Source organism: Dromiciops gliroides, chromosome X, assembly GCF_019393635.1.
Source record: "Dromiciops gliroides isolate mDroGli1 chromosome X, mDroGli1.pri, whole genome shotgun sequence".
NCBI lineage: Eukaryota > Metazoa > Chordata > Mammalia > Microbiotheria > Microbiotheriidae > Dromiciops > Dromiciops gliroides.
The window spans coordinates 80,367,336-80,384,581 of NC_057867.1; the positions used below are offsets into that span (position 1 = coordinate 80,367,336).

At 45.9% G+C, this 17,246-nt stretch overlaps 1 protein-coding gene across 3 annotated transcripts; it reads left to right on the forward strand.

Moving 5' to 3' along the window:
* The first annotated feature begins 388 nt into the window (after positions 1-388).
* On the forward strand, positions 389-17,237 carry SLC10A3 (solute carrier family 10 member 3). 3 transcript variants are annotated; one of them, XM_043974126.1, is made up of 2 exons: positions 389-471; positions 7,152-8,926. In XM_043974126.1, the coding sequence occupies exon 2, from the start codon at positions 7,322-7,324 to the stop codon at positions 8,750-8,752; it is 1,431 nt and encodes a 476-aa protein (XP_043830061.1). In that variant the 5' UTR covers positions 389-471; positions 7,152-7,321; the 3' UTR covers positions 8,753-8,926. The 3 variants fall into 3 exon arrangements, 2 of the variants coding, with proteins under 2 accessions (XP_043830061.1, XP_043830062.1); XM_043974127.1 differs by lacking the exon at positions 389-471 and adding an exon at positions 1,093-1,215; XR_006353928.1 differs by lacking the exons at positions 389-471; positions 7,152-8,926 and adding exons at positions 1,104-1,215; positions 16,691-17,237.
* Positions 17,238-17,246: the final 9 nt, after the last annotated feature.

Genomic DNA, 17,246 nt, shown 5'->3' on the forward strand with positions numbered 1-17,246 from the left:
AAAACTTCCCATATTCCCTGTTTAATATGATAGGAAAAAAGTTCTAGTTTACTATGCATATGCACCAAAAATAAAATAAAGAGTAATTTTCCATAAAAAACAAAAACAACCCCCCCCACTATTCGGTACCTTTTTTTGGATCTCCAATCCCCAAATGTTTTCACTAGTCCTATTACTTTTGGAACATTTCAATAGGATGATATGGTTATCTTTCTAGTATTTCCCATAATTCCTCGACGACAGTTTTCTTGCACGCCTCGGTGGGATCCCGCTAACTCTGAGCATCTATTCCCGGGTCAGTTTCTATGGGGCCAAAGCAAAGTGCAGGAGCAGCTCGAGGTTGGAGCGCCCCCTGATGGCGGGTGGCTCACTTGCATTCTGCATCGGAGGAGAATGCAATCAGGGAGCAAAGGCTCGAGGGCTGAAGGAAAGGGATCTGAAGAAGGTAATTTTCAAGACAAAGTCACAAAGGTTTGTGAAAATGAGTCGTGAGGGCAGGAAACGGAAGGAGGGTGGCACTGGCCACTTAGGGAGTGCTAAGGGGCGGCAAAGGGGAGCTTTGAAAGCGCTTAGAGCTGAGGCGCAAACATCCAGATGCCTCTGGGGCTTCCTTCTTGGCGAACCCCTTCTGGTAGCCTTAGTCTCCTCCCGTCTAAAACTACATGGTCCGGGAATCGTCCGAGCTCTAGCGCTCGGAATCCAACCCTTACTGCCCCCGAACAATGGAAAGTAGGGAGGCCACGGGCCTCCGTCACAAGCCGGGGCAGTCTCTCACCAAAGTCGGCAAAAGGAAGCAGAAGCTTCTGGGGGAACGGGATGGACCGCGATTTTACCGGTTGTCCCGGTTACAGGCTCCGCCCCCTCCGAAATAGGACCAATTGCATTCCGAGTTCCCGAATCCGTTTCCTCCGGAAGGCTTGAGGGCCGGAAGCACCCGCCCCCCCCCCCTTCCCGGTCCTCTTTCTTCCGCCGGGTCTCAGACCTTCTTTCCGGTCTGAAGCGGCGCGAGGGCGTGGGGGCGGGGCCGTAGGCTTTCAGCCCTCGGTGGGCGTGGCGAGGGTGGAGCCGTAGGCTTTGCGCAGGGGCGGGGGGCGTGGTCGGGGCGGGCGCTGGGCTGCTCTGGAGTTGCCGCTTTGCGCTGCTCAGCCTGGCTCGGATGAGCTCGGCTCCGCCCCGCCCTCCGGCCGCCGCCCCGAGGCTCTGCCAGGATCTCAGGTGAGAGTGCGCAGCCCGGGCCGGGAGGCCTTGGCCTCTTTCATCCTCCGCCCGGAGGAGCCGGGCTTGCCGCCCCCGTGCCCGCTGAGTCGCGCTGCCCGCCGCCGGTCCCCGTTCTTCCCTTCCCAGCCGGGGCTCGGCGTTCGTTCGGCCCCGCCGCCGCCCCAGGCAGCCGCGCTGCAGTGCCTCCCCTGCGCCCCTAGCCCCCTGGCACGGCCCGCGCCACCTGTCGGGAACTCCGTGCCAGGGCCCCCCTCCCTCGGGCTCCTGGCTAGCTCGTTCTCCGGGAAAGCCTCTCTCGTCTTCCTCCAGTTGGGTCGCCGTCTCCTACTGTCTGTGGATCCCCTTCTCCCCTGCTCTCTCTTCATTGACTGGGAGTCTTGTCTGTGCCGGGGTTTCGGTCAGTGCTTCTTTTGGGTCCCTAAACGTGACGAGGCGGCCTTCTGGGGCTCATCTGCCTGCCTGCTGTGCCTGCCCTGAGCAGGAATGGGTGCTGGCCAGCTGCCGGGAGCTGACTTCTCCCAAGGCAGGTGGCTTTCGGACAAGCCCACGATCCTCAGCTCTTCTGCAGGAGCTAGCCTCTTTGCAGTCGCTCCTGCTTTCCCTACCTCTTTTCAACTAAAACAAAGGCCATTTCCTCCAGTATATAAAGACCTCTAGCGAAAACTGCTCGGGCTCATTTCAGCCCAGCCCTCAGTGTTAGAAAGTCTCCTTTTATCCCTCATACAAGAGCTCTAAACCTGTTTAGTGCCCCGGAAATATGGGCGAACAGCTGATATCCACAGTAATCCTTCCTAGTCTTAAGAAACCTCAAGAAAGGACCACTTTGCTTTCCTTCCCGTTTTCTAGCTTTTGGGGGGGAACTTTTCTTATTCTTGCTTAACTGCCACACCATTCCTTTTAAACTGCTGTCCAGGAATAGTTGGAGAAAGTGCTCCTCAAAGAAACCTCACTAGGGCTTCTCTCCTGAAATCCAGCCCTGGGAAAAAGGTGGATGAAGCATGGTGGAAACCTAATGAGGTTTTTCTTTTGTCTTCCTTTGCCACTCAACAAGTTATGCAAGGGATGTCTGTATGTATGTCAACACTGGCCTCACCCCATTTCAACAGCTGGGTGGAAGAAATGAAATTAGGCGATCCCACAACTTTCACCATATGACCCTGTAACACATCTTTTGCCCCTTTATTGCATGATTCCCTTCCCCTTCCCCTTCCCCCAAGTCCTTTCTGATGGGGGTGTAGAGTAGATAATGTAAATTAAGTTAAAATTTCCCTCTGAGGTTTCTGGGCTTGCGACATGTTGTATGTGAGTAGCCCTGGAACAACTACCTATCTAAGGTACTCCAAGTTTCTTTTTCCATAGTGAAGTGCTAAGAATAGGGCTGTCAGAAAAAACTATGGTGTGTTGGTGCAGAGCACTAGCCTAGAAGTCAGAGGTTCTGGGTTCAAGTTCTAGTCTGTCTATAGGAACTAGCTATCTCACCTTTAACAAATCCTTTTTCCTTTCTAGTCATCAGTTTTCTCCTCTGTAAACTGGGAGTGAAGGCAGGGACTGGAATGGACAACTGTTTTTGTTCCTTTTATTTTAAAATATTTATTTTTTTTAACATTAAAAATATTCAAGTTCCAAATTTTCTCCCCCTTTTACTACCCCCTCCACTGAAAAGGCAAGCACTATATCAATTATACATGTGAAAGCATGAGAAAACATATTAGCCAAAAAAAAAAGCAAGAAAAATAAAGTAAGAAAACAATACTTCAATTTGTACTCAGAGTTCATCAGTTTTTCCTTTGGAGGTGAATAGCATTTTTCATCATGAGTCCTTTGGAATTATCTTGGATCATTGTGTTGACCAGATTTGCTAAGTCTTTCACAGTTGGTCATCATTACAATATTGTTGTCACTGTATACAGTGATCTCCTGGTTCTGCTCACTTTGTATCAGTTCATATAGATCTTCCCATATTTTTCTGAAGTCATCCCCCTTTATCATTTCTTATAGCACAGTAGTTCTCCATCATAATCATATGCCACAACTTATTTGACCATTCCCCAATTGATGAACATCGCCTAAATTTCTAACTCTTATTTCAACAAAAAGTTGAAATAAGTATTTTCATCCTTATAGATTATTTCCCTTTCTCTTTGATCTCTTTGGGGTACAGACCTAGTGGTATTGCTGGGTGCAGTTTTATAGCACTTTAGGCAAAATTCCAAATTGTTCTCTAGAATGGTTGGACCAGTTCACAACTCCACCAGCAATTCATTAGTGTACCCATTTTCCCTCATCCCTTCCAGTATTTGATATTTCTGATAGGTATAAGGTGGTACCTCAGAGTTGTTTTAATTTGTCTTTCTCCAAATCAGTAGTGATTTAGAGAACTTTTTCATATTAGAGCATTTTTTCATATGACTATATATAACTGATGTATTCTTCTGAAAACTACCTGTTCACATCACTTGACAACTTATCAATTGGGGAATGGTTCTTATTTTTATAAATTCCCTATATATTTGAGAAAAGAGGCCTTTATCAGAAAAAAACTTCCTGTAAAGATTTTTGGTATTACTTCATTGTCTATGGTACCTTTTATCAAAATATAGTTTACCTGATCATCTCTTTTAATTAGGTCTAATTTTGCTTTTGCTTCATCTGAGATCATGATTGCTACCCCTGCCTTTTTTACTTCAGCTAAAGAATAATAGAATCTGCTTCATCTTATTTTAACTGAGTGTATGTGTCTTTCTATTTCAAGAGTGTTTCTTGTAAACAACATATTGTTGCATTCTGGCTTTAATCCATTCTGCTATCCACCTCCTATGGGGGGGGAGGGGCAGTGAGGGTTAAGTGACTTGCCAGGGTCACACAGCTAGTAAGTGTCAAGTGTCTGAAGCCAGATTTGAACTCAGGTCCTCCTGAATCCAGGGCCAGTGCTTTATTCACTACACCAACTAGCTGCCCCCTCTACTTCTGATATATGGGTGAGCTCATCTCATTCATATTCACAGTTGTGATTACTAACTATATATTTCCCTCCATTCTCTCTCTCTCTCTCTCTCTCTCTCTCTCTCTCTCTCTCTCTCTCTCTCTCTCTCTCTCTCTCCCCCTCTCTCCCTCTCCCTCTCCCTCTCCCTCTCCCTCCTTCCCTCCCTCCCCTATCCCCCCATAAAAGAAGTCTGTTTTCCTTCTGACCACTGCCTCCTTTAATCTGCCCTCCCATTTTTAATCCCCCCTCCCTTTCTCTTATCCTCTTTTCCTCTTATTGACCTGCTGGGTAATATAGATTTCTATACCTATGTCTGTGTGTGTGTGTGTGTGTGTGTGTGTGTGTGTGTATTTTCCCCTCTTTGAATACTTTTTCCCCTTTTTTGTGAGGCAATTGGGGTTAAGTGACTTGCCTAGGGTCACACAGCTAGTAAGTGTTAAGTGTCTGAGACCGGATTTGAACTCAGGTCCTCCTGACTCCAGGGCCGGTGTTCTATCCACTGCACCAGCTAGCTGCCCCCTATTCTCCCCTCTTTGAACCAATTCTGATGAGACTGAGATTCAAGCATTGCCCCCTACCATTTTCCTCTCCACTGTAAAACCTCTTCCTTGTGCACTCCTTTTATGTGAGGTAATTTCTCTCATTCTGCCTTCTTCCTCCTTCTCCCAGTGCATCCCTTTTTCTCACCCCTGCATTTATTTTTTAGATCATCCCAACATCATCCACTCACACCCATGCCCTCTTGTAAACTGCTTCTAACTTCCATAATAATGATAAATCTTTTAGGAATTACACATTTTATCTTCCCATATGCCACTCAACAAGTTTGACAGAAACTGAGCCCTATGATCTCAAGAACCTGATAAATGAATCCAAGTGTCAAATGTGCCCTGTCACCTGGCCTGGTATGAAAGCTTTTCCGAGTTTCACTTCCCAGGGCCCCCAGAATCATGTCATATAAATAGCTGTTTGCCATTCATCGGGCCCCCATCATTTGACAGAACTGGGGAGGCAAGCGAATAAGAAACTTCCCTTTCTCCGGCTGGGAGGGCTGCAACAACCTGAGGGCCTGGCCCTTTCTCTTGCCCCAGCTCAAATTTAGTGCTTTTAGGTCTTCAAGGGAGCCACTACTTTGTAATTCCAGACAGAAGGACATTAGCCTGAGTGGGTATGTCAAATATGAATTTGGCCACAGCCTCTAGCTTTGGTTGCATCACTCCTATGGTCAAAAACACACAGACTTAGTACTAAAAGGGACCAGAGAAGTCATCTGGTCTAACCACCTCACTTGATAGATGAAGAAACTGAGGCACAGACAGCTTAAGTAATTTACCTAGGCAGTAATTGGTAGACTAGAGTTTGAATACAGATCCCCAACCCCATGGTCTGTAGGCTAGAGCTTGGCATTCCAGACCTTCTATAATCCAACCCCTACTTCCGTTCAGCTTTCTTTCCCACTGTTTCCCCTACATGCACTCTAGTCCCATCCCTGCCCACTCTTCTCATGTCATACAACTATTAGTTGTATGGCCTGGTCCAGGAGGAGGAAAATGGGGGCAGCTAGATGGTGCAGTGGATAGAGCACCGGCCCTGGATTCAGGAGAACCTGAGTTCAAATCCAGCCTCAGACACTTAACACTTATTAGCTGTGTGACCCTGGGCAAGTCACGTAACCCCAATTGCCTCACTTAAAAAAACAAAAACAAAAACAGAAGGAGGAAAATGGTAATGATGGATACCATCCTGCACCGGGTGAAAGGGAACACTTCCTACTGTGTCTCCTGGACATGTGGGCCGAGCTGTCAGAGTGACAGCAGAGCCTTCGGAAGTCTGGGCTATCTTAGATCCCGATTCAATATGATCCTGAGCACAGCAACTCCTGGGGCTGAGAACAATGAATCCCTCCTTGAGGTGTGTGTGTGGGGGGGAATAAAGAAGCAGGCAAGGTGGGGAGATGGCCAAAGAGAATGGTCTGAGTTCGAGATATGGCTCCTCGGGATTGGGGGTGAAACAGCTGGCCACTGCTGGTGCCACCAACCACTCGGCTTTGAGGCCAGGGTGGAGATAATTTCTTCTTCTTTTTAAAAATTTATTTATTTTAATTACTTTTCCAATTACACGTAAAGATTTTTTTTGAGTTCCAGATTTCTCTCCCCCCCTCCTGAGGACAGCAAGCAATTTATATAGGTTATACATTACAATCATGTTAAACATATTTCCACATTAGGCATGTTGTAAGAGAAGAATCAGAACAAAAGTGAAAACACAAGAATAAACAAGAACAATAACAAAAAAGTAACAACAAAAGTGAAACTAGTATGCTACAATCTGCATTCAGACTCCATAGTTCTTTTTCTGAGTGTGGAGAGCATTTTCCATCATGAGTCTTTTGGAATTGTCTTGGATCATTGCATTGCTGAGAAGCGTTAAGCCCACCACAATATTGTTGATACTGTGTACAATGTTTTCTTGGTTCTACTCACTTCATTCAGCATCAGTTCACCTAAGTGTTTCCAGGTTTTTCTGAAATCCTCCTGCTCATCATTTCTTACAGCACAATAGTATTCCATTACATTCATGTACCACAACTTGTCCAGCCATTCCCCAGTTGATGGGCATTTCCTCGATTTCCAATTCTTTGCCCACAAAGAGAGCTGTTAGAAATATTTTTATACATGTGGGTCCTTTTCCCTTTTTTACAATCCCTTTGGGATACAGACCTAGTTGTGGTATTCTGGGTCAAAGGTAGAGATAGTTTCTAGGGACATCTGAGCTCTGGTGGCACTGTTCTTGGTAGTTGGAGGCACAAAACCTCATGTCTACAGTGAAGGAAGCACTGGAGAGCGGTGGCTGCCTTTGTCTTTGGCTTCCCCAGCCCGGCACTACAGCCTAGGCTTCGTGATGCACCCCACCTGCTGCTCTCACACTTCTCCATCTCTTCTCTCCCCAGGCAGGGTTGTGCTCTCAGCGTCAACAGCAAGAAAATTGGCGACTTCCACAGATCCATCCTGGAACCAACCAATGACACTTGTTAGGAGGCACTGTTGAGCCCCAGGGGACTGAGGCAACCCTCCCTTCTCTCCCCCTATTTGAGTGGATGGCCCCAGTCCTTGAGCAGAGATGGCATTAGGTGGTAGGAATGGCAGAAGCAGGGAAAGTACTGGCATTGGATGGGATCCTGTCTATTCATCTCCCGTAGATGTGCTCTGGTGTGCAGTACTGCTTGGCAGCCTACTCTGGGGGGCTCAGGGGGTACCAGACACTAACTTTAGCATGGCCCCGGGCACCCAGAGCCCATTCTCAAGCAGCAGGTATCTGAGCATTGGGGAAGATTCAGTCATGGAGTTTGAGTTCCCAGAGAAGACCAAAGGGATCATTGTGGTCTCCAGTTGTTACCCAGGCCAGACCAACAGGACAGCGTTTGGGCCTGTGCTGAGTGTCACCTCTCTGGACACAGAGGTGCTGAGCATTGAGAATGTGACTGCCCAGAGCTGGGACAATAGCCACTTTGTGGTGAACATCCAATCCGGCCTGGCAGGACTGGCGCCACTGCACATTCAGTTACTCGACCTCCAGAAGGTGCCCCCTATGTTGATCGAGGAGCGCCAAGATTTTCTCATCAAAGTCTCTCCCATGGAAGATGATGCTGACACTCACCAGGGTGGACTGGGCCGCTTCTCAGAGAGCCCAGTGCTCTACATGCTCCTTCCATTTGTCTTTGTTAACAAGTGTGCATTTGGCTGTAAGGTGGAACTGGAGGGTTTGAAAGGGCTGGTGAAGAGTCCCCACCCTGTACTGCTGGGCATTGTGGGCCAGTTCCTACTTATGCCCCTCTATGGCTTTTTGATGGCCAAGGTTTTCACTCTGCCCAAGGCCTTGGCCCTGGGGCTCATCATTACCTGTTCCACGCCTGGTGGGGGAGGAAGCTACCTTTTTAGCCTGCTTCTTGGGGGGGATGTGACTCTGGCCATCTCCATGACCCTGATCTCCACAGTGGCAGCCACTGGCTTCATGCCGCTGTCCTCGGCTATCTATGGCCGCCTCCTCAGTGTCCATGAGACACTGCACATTCCTTTCTCTAAGATCCTCCTGACCTTGCTCTTCATTGCCATCCCCATCTCAGCTGGCATGGTAATCAAATATAAAATGCCCCGTGTCTCCAGGGTCCTACTTAAGGTCATCAAGCCTTTCAGCATCATCCTCATCCTAGGGGGCCTCTTCCTGGCCTGCCGAATGGGGGCCTTCATCCTGGCTGACGTCAGGCCCCCAATTGTGCTCGCAGGGCTCACGGTGCCCCTGGCTGGCCTCCTGGTGGGCCACACTCTTGCGGCCTGCCTCAAGCTCTCCGTACCCCACCAGCGGACAGTCAGCTTCGAGGTGGGCGTCCAGAACAGCCTGCTAGCCCTTGCTGTGCTTCAGCTGTCTTTCCGACACCTGCAGGCTGACCAAGCCTCCCAGGCTCCCTTCATTGTGGCCCTCAGCAGCACCTCCGAGATGCTGGCTCTGGTCATTGGTCACTTAGCCTACAATAGCCTCTACTCCGTCACCTAAGGCTTCTCCCCTCTTCCTTCCCTTATCCGAAGTTATCTGATACCAAAGGCCTTTAGTCTCTATGCACTATGACCCAAAGTCCTGGTTTTTTTTTTAACCAGTGTTTTTATACTCCTGCTAGCCATGGCCTTCAGTGCCAAGGGGGAGGGGCCGGCGGGTGGGGAGAAGGGTTCTACCAGGCAAACGCATTTGAATAAAGAGAGAGAGAAGAAAGTTCTGAGCAATGGAAATTCTCTGCTATTTTGTGTTTGGGAAAGGACGAAGGCATGGGAGTGAAGGGGAAGGTGACACGGGTGTTGGCTTCTGACTTGCCTTTTGTGAAGTAGTTCTTTAGTTGCTGTTCCCAAGAATAGTGGGAGCAGAAAAGCCCAGCTGAAGCTGCCAGCACACAAACCTGTCCACGCGGGGTCATGGATTCCTGTTAGTCTACCCAGAGTCCCCGGGGCTGGCTCGTTTCCCCACTTAGCCATGTCTCACTGACCTGCTTATGCCCAGGAAACTTTGTTACTGCTTTATTTGGCATGTTTAAATCTTCTGGGACCACTGTCTAAGACCCAAAGGGGATCTTGGGGACCCATCCCTGTAATATGGGGAGCATAATACCCCATGACTTTGGTGCCTTGAGGAAGGAAAGGCAGGCTTTGGCTTCTTCCCACAGGCAGTGGGCAATGTCTTCAGGGATGAGCTCAGGTTATCAGAGAAATCTGAGGTACAAGCCCTCATTACTTCTGTGTATTCCACTCCTTATAGATGGGACAGTAGGGTCACACATGCACATGGTCATTGTTGTTAGGAGAGGAACACCAGAAATCTCACCTGCCCCATCCCTCTCTTCAGTAATTGTAACAAGGCAATGGAGAATAACAGTTGTCCAATTGGACTGGATCTGCCTGTCTGTGGGTGCACATGTATGCGTGCCTGTGTGTGTGTGTGCGCGCGCACGCGCGCACGTGCATGCCCCAGCTCTGGGGCAGAGAAGGTGGACAAGAGCTGAACAACTCGCTGTGCCACTCTCACATTAACTCCTGACAAAAGAAGGGTCTTGAGGTGTGCCAAGGGATGCAGCCTTGGAAGGTCCTGCCCTGACTGCCCCCAGTGTAGACACCCCCTCCTGCCAGAGTGGTTTGTTTCTGTAAGGGCAGGTGATAGCACCTTGAATTCCTAGGGGGAGGTCAGTCAGCGTTTGCCCATAGTGGGAGGGAATGGGGTTTGCTCTACCCACAATTGGGATCAAAGTCCCACCCTCCCAGTAGGACCTGTGCCCTCCATACCTGTAGTGGAGAAGGAGCTTGGGCAGGTGCCTGGGACTATCTCAGCTGTGGTGGCCACAGTCTGGCCTCCTGCTTCCACCATTCAGCCCAGCCCAGTCTAGCCCAGCCCAGCCTCACCTAGTGGCAGGAAAATTGTCAGAAATATTTTCTGGAAGACTGGCTGACTGTGCTTCCTTCAGTGTCTGACTGTTGAAGGGAATTTGTTTTTAGATCCATTTGTTCTTGTAGTATTTGTTTTTTAAACTCCAATGATTAAAGCAATTTTCATTGGATTTCTGTGGTTCATGAAGGCCCGTTGCATTTTTTTTTTGCAGGGCAATGAGGGTTAAGTGACTTGTCCAGGGTCTCACAGCTATTAAGTATCAAGTGTCTGAGGCCGGATTTGAACTCAGGTCTTCCTGAATCCAGGACCTGTGCTTTATCCACTGTGCCACCTAGCTGCCCTGCCTATTGCATTTTAAACAAGCAACAAAAGCCCTATGAACCTGAGAGACTAAAGCAAATTTAGTCCTAGCCCACAATAATACCCAGTACACCATGATACCCACACCGGGAAAGTGGTGGGCTTAGTAACTGTAGTTGGAGAGACCTGATATTGGCAGTACAGTTTCCAACACACCTGGATTCTCAGGTGGTTCAGTGGACATTGTTGCACCAGAGATAGGAAAACCTGACTTTGCATCTTACCTCAGACACTAGCTGTTTGGGCCTGGGCAAAGTAACTTAAAACTTCCCTGGGCCTCAGTTTCCCCATCTGTAAAATGTGGATAATAATAGCACATACAGGGACAGCTAGGTGGCGCAGTGGATAAAGCACCAGCCCTGGGTTCAGGAGGACCTGAGTTCAAATCCAGCCTCAGACACTTGACACTTACTAGCTGTGTGACCCTGGGAAAGTCACCTAACCCTCATTGCCCCACCAAAAAAAAATTAATAATAATAGTACATACATGTAAAGCACTTTACACACCTTAAAAGTCTTATCTATAAATGTTGTTGTTGTTGTTGAGTCATTCAGTTCTATCCGACTCTTCATGACCGTATGGACAACAGCACACCAAGCCCTTCTGTCCCCCACTATCTCTTGGAGTGTGTCCAAGCTCGTTTTAGTTGCTTCCATGACTCTTATCTATCTCATCCTCTGTTGTGCCCTTTCCCTTTTGCCTTTGATCTTTCCCAGCATCTTCTCATTGTGTGGCCAAAGTATTTCATCTTCAGTATTTGTCCTCCTAAGAAATATTGTTGCTGTTCAGTTGTGTCCAATTTTTCCTGACCCCATTTGGGGTCGTCTTGGCAAAGATACTGGAGGGGCAGCTAGATGGTGCAGTGGTTAAAGCACCGGCCCTGAATTCAGGAGTACCTGAGTTCAAATCCGGCCTCAGACACTTGACACTTACTAGCTGTGTGACCCTGGGCAAGTCACTTAACCCCCACTGCCTGCAAAAAAACCAAAAAACCAAGATACTGGAGTGGTTTGCCCTTTCCTTCTTTGGTTCATGTTACAGATGAGGAAACTTAAGCAGACAGGGTTAAGTGACTTACCCAGAGTCACACAGCTAGTAAGTGAATCTGGATAGGTCTTCTTGACTCAAAGCTTGGTGTTCTATCCACTGTGCCACCTAGTTGCCCTATTCCAATGAATAGTCAAAGTTAATCTCTTGAAGTAGTGACTGATTTGGCTTCCTTACTTTCCAAGGGACTCTCCAAAGTCTTCTACAGCACCACAATTTAATGGAAAACCATAGCTTTGATTATGAGGACCTTTGTCAGCAAGGGCATGTGGCCGCTTTTTCCTGTGCTGCCCAGATGTGCCCTAGCTTTCCTTCCAAGGAGCAAGGATCTTCTCATTTCACATAGACATGTTAGCTCTCATTATTTATTGTTACTGTTATGGGACTGGCTCCCTTGAACGGCTTGGTTTGGTCCATGGCACACCAAGCATTTTTTCTATTTGGTCTCCATCTAGCAGGGAATCCAAAATAGAATAGAGCCAGAGTACAAAATGTCCAATCATGGGACTTCCATCTTCCCTGGGCAAAAACGACATGTGTACATATAATAAGCAATACAAAACACACTGAGTGCCAAAGGATAGAGGGTCAGGACAAGGAAAACTGCTGAAGAAGCCAATCTAATCCAAGGCTCAGGTCATTGCTATTTCCTCTCCTGGACCAGCCAAGAAAGAGCCCTCTTCTGAGCCTCCCTGTTTCCTTCTAGTAACTCATACCAGCAACCATGGAGCCAAGCCCCAAGATGTGTTCTTACCACATCTTTCCCTGCTCTTCCTCACTGTGCTGGAGTACTGATTACTTCCAATTTATATTCAAGGTAATCCTACTTGTCAAGGCCAACCCCCCCCACCTAATCCCATTCTATCCTATTTTCTCAAGCAGATTGACCCCATTACCCTCCCCACTGTTCAGTCTCTTCCTATCTCCGAGTTCCTTCATTATGGCCTACAAACACACTTCTATGTTCCCCATCCTAAAAAAAGTTCTCACAAGATGCTACCATGCCCTCAATCTGTTTAATCTTGTATCTCTCTTCCTCCATGGTCAAACTCCCAGAGAAAGCTGTCTGTACTCATCGACTCTTCTTCCTCTCACTCTTCACACACTTGTAGTCTTGCCTTCCAACTTCATGATTCAGCTGAAACTGCTCTCTCCAAAGTTACCAAATCCTATGGCCTTTTCTCTGTCCTTATCCTTCTTGATCTCTCTTGATCAGCATTTAAGTGATTGCCCTCTTCTCTCTGAGTTTTTATAACACTATTCTCTCTTTGTTCTTCTACCTAGCTCCACATTCTGCCCCTAACCATGATTTTACCTCACGGCTCTATACTGGGTCCCCTTCTCTTTTCTTTCTGTACTCTCTCCCTGGGTGAACTCCCATTAGTCCAATGATCATCTCTGTATAGTTAGAGGTCTCCCTGCCTCCAGTCTTTCCCTATTCCAATCCATCCTTCACTCATCTGGCAAAGTAATATTATTATTTTTTTTTTTTGCGGGGCAATGGGGGTTAAGTGACTTGCCCAGGGTCACACAGCTAGTGTCAAGTGTCTGAGGTCGGATTTGAACTCAGGTACTCCTGAATCCAGGGCCGGTGCTTTATCCACTGTGCCACCTAGCTGTCCCCAAAGTAATATTATTAAAGGTCATGTCTGATTATGTAACCTTTGTGGCCTCCATAAACTCCAGTGACTCCCTATTGCCTGCAGAATAAAAAAAAATTTTTTTAATCCTCTGGCTTTCTTTCACAGGAGAATCAGGAACAACGTAACTCACATCCCAATGTTTGATAAACAAGAAAACAAAAAATTACTCAGGAAAGAACTCCCTATTTGATAGCAACTGCTAGAAAAAGCAGAGAGCAGTCTGGCAGAAATAAGGCTTAGGCCAACACTTTAAATTATATACCACAATACATTCTAAATAGGTACGTGACCTTAATATTAAAGATCATACTATAAGCATTGTTGACGGTGTACCATAAGTCAATACAACCATTCTGGAAATCAATTTAGAATTATGCAAATAAAGTGATTGTTCTGCTCATGCCCTTTGACCCAGAGATTTCATTACTGGGCTTGGACCCCAAGGATGACATTGACAAGAACAAGGTCTCCCTATACACCAAAATTTTTTATTTCTTTTTCTTTTTTTTTGTGAGGCAGTTGGGGTTAAGTGACTTGCCAGGATCACACAGCTAGTAAGTGTCTGAGGTCAGATTTGAACTCAGGTCCTCCTGAATCCAGGGCCGGTGCTCTATCCACTGCGCCACCTAGCTGCCCCAGACCAAAATATTTCTAACAAGACTTTTTGTGGTAACAAAGAATCAGAAACAAAGTAGATGCCCATCGATTGGGAAATGGCTAAAGAAATTGTGCTACGTGAATGTAATGGAATATTACTGTGCTATAAGATAAATACAGAAAAGCATGGAAAGATCTATTATGAACTGATGTACAGTGAAGTCAGCAGAGCCAAGAAAATAATATACACAAAAACTACAAACAATGTAAATGGAAAGAACCACACACATAGAAAAATCAAAAGTCAATGTTGCAAAATTATAAAGAGCCAGTATGGTTTGGAAAAAAAAGATATGAAAAGATGCTCCCACCCCACTCCTTTGGAGATGTGAGAGGTTCACAAGTTATATACATTGCACATGTTTTCAAAATTTTTCAATGTACTGATCAGCTCTGATGATTTTTTTGTCCTATTCTTTTAAAAAATACGATTTGTTATATGGAGTGGCTTTCTGAGAGGTGGAAAGGATACCAAAGGAGATTCAAATAGATTGTTTTTGTTTTTTTGAGGGGCAATGAGGGTTAAGTGACTTGCCCAGGGTCACACAGCTAGTATGTGTCAAGTGTCTGAGGTCGTATTTGAACTCAGGTCCTCCTGAATCCAGGGCCGGTGCTCTACCCACTGCGCCACCTAGCTGCCCCCCTCCCCCGCTTTGTTTTTTAAATAAAATTTCTTTTGCAAAGAAGGAAATAAAATTTAGTAAAGTTATACTTGAAGCTATGTATTGAACTTCTGAAACACAGCACCTCAGAATGACAACTTCCTTTTGCAGGGACGCAACATTCTCTCTCATCCCCATGCCTTCACACTGGCTATTCCCCATTACTTCTCATCTCTGCCTTTTAGAATCTGTGGGTTTTCTCCAGACTTGAGCTGTCTTTTTAAGCTCCACCTTCTTCTTTTTTTTTTAATTTTTATTTTACATATAAGGTATTTTATTTTTTCCGTTACATGTAAAGATAGTTCTCAACTTTTGTCTATACAAGCTTTACAATTTCAGATTTTTCTCTCCCTCCCCTCCCTCCCCCCTCCCCATGACAGCAGGTAATCTGATATAGGTTATATCTATATATCTATATACATATACCTATAGATATATATATATACACACACATATATATATACACATAATAACATTAATCCTATTTCTGCATTAGTCCTGTTATAAGAGAAAAAATCAGAGCAATGATGAAAAACCTCAAAATAGAAAAAAACACAACAGCACCAAAAACAAAAGAAATAGTATGGTTCATTCAGCATCTATACTCCACAGTTCTTTCTTTTTTTTTTTCTTGGATTTGGAGATTCTCTTCTATCATGAGTTCCCTGGAACTCTTCTGTACCATTGCATTGGTGAGAAGAATCTAGTCCATCACAGTAGATCAACACACAATGTTGATGATACTGTGTACAATGTTCTTCTGGTTCTGCTCATCTCACTCATCATCAGCTCATGTAAGACCCTTCAGGTTTCTCTGAACTCCTCCTGCTCATCATTTATTACATAAGCTCCACCTTCTACAAGAAGCTGTTTCAGGTTCCCTCCAATGCTACCAAAACTACCTTGCGTTTGTCATGAGGGAAATAGGTGATGGGGTCCTTGCATATTCTTCAGTAAAGAATTACACTCTTGCACACAGTCCAGTTAGAATTCAAATGGTCCTTTATTGGGCACTAGAGAAAGTGACAGAGAGGGAAGTGGAAGACTCCAGACTTCGCCTCAAGGGGAAGAGATGGCTTAGAGACATACATCTTCCTCCCTGAACAGAAGAAAGGCCAAAGCTTTTATAGAGGATAGATGGAGTGACCACCTTACAATGGAAAGTTCCTTTTGTGGGGGGAGGGGGGTTTGGAGGGGGAAGCTTGAATGAGGGAGGGTGGTCCTGACATCTGGAGTTATCTCTGTTCCCTGGCACTGTCCCAGGTAGTAGCCAAGCTTAACTGACTTTCTTGCTATAGAATTTTCTCTCAGGTGTTTCTATCCCGATATCTAGTTGGTCAGTTTAAACTTTTAATAGTCTCTTAATTCCTCGATATGTCCTAAACCCCATGTCATGTTCATTTTGTATATATTCTGTATACATCTTGTCAACCTGAAAATTAATGAAACATAACAGAATTAAGGTCTTTAATCAGGGCAGGGGAGCTATAATTTGTGATAGCACCATAACAGATGCTAGGAATACCCAAAGATGGGTTCTGGGGACAGGGTTTATATGGGCTAACAACAGAAAGCTGAGGCTGCCCTTGGGAAGAATAAGTTTCTCATGCTTTCATAAGGTAAGTTGTTTTATATAACAAGCAAAAGTACATAAAGAAAGCTTGGGAATTTCAGGAGGGAAGAGTTTGGGAGATCTAATAATCAGAAGGTAGAATTGACCGTCTGGTCAGCCCCAGGCAACTCACTGGCCTGGGAATGGAGAATGGGTGAGGATCAGCCAGTTCTTAGGAAATTGTTTGTTAATCCATGTAGTAGAGGTTTGGATTGGAGGTTTACATGGGGAACATGCATGGAAATAAGCTCATATGGGCCATCCCTAAAAACATACGCTGAAGGTTCCCCCTGGAGACTTCCAGAAATTGCAGGAATATGTATGCCACAGCACAGAAGGGCTAGTCCTTTGAGTTGAGGAAGCAGCTTCCTTATTGATCATTGAGGAGTGACTCATTAGATTTTTTTTGACTCATTAGATCTTTAAATGGATCCAGCTTCTTCTCTTTTCAGTCCATGTAAGTTTCAGGACTATCCTAGTTTTTCCCATGGAGCAGGTAGGGGCCATGAACAATAAGCTAGTGCTGGGGGTCATCTAGCTAAAAGAGTCTCTTCTGATCTGTGGTTTTTTGCCTAATCATAGGTGAGTGAATGGCAACGCCCATCCATCCAGCCCTGGAAGCAGCCTTCTGAATCTGAGATGTCAGGAGATCCTGGGTCCTAGATCCTAGGTGTAAGGCTGACTGGCAGCAAGGAGAATTTCTGCACTGGAGAAGATGAGCACTAACAAGAGGTAGAGACCAAACACTGAACTGGCTTGTCAAAAGACATGGGCTTGGAACCATCTAGGACAATGTAGAGTTGAGTCAAAATATGAAATGTATATTAAACAGTCTTACAAATTGCTTCAAATTATGTTTTGTTTCAACCTACCAGCAGAGTACAAGTTATTGTGATCAAGTTACTTGCTTATTAAATGTCTCAGGGGAAATTGTGTGGGGGTCCTTAGGTATTCCTCGGTAAAAAACTACACCCTAGCACACTGTCCAGTTAGAGTTAAAATAGTCTTTTATTTGGAGCTAGAGAAAGCAACCAAGAGTTAAGTTAAAGACTTTACCCCTGGGGAGGAGGTGAATTAGAAACATCCTCCTCACAAAACAGAAGGAAGGCAAAAGCTTTTATGGAGGATATATGGGGTG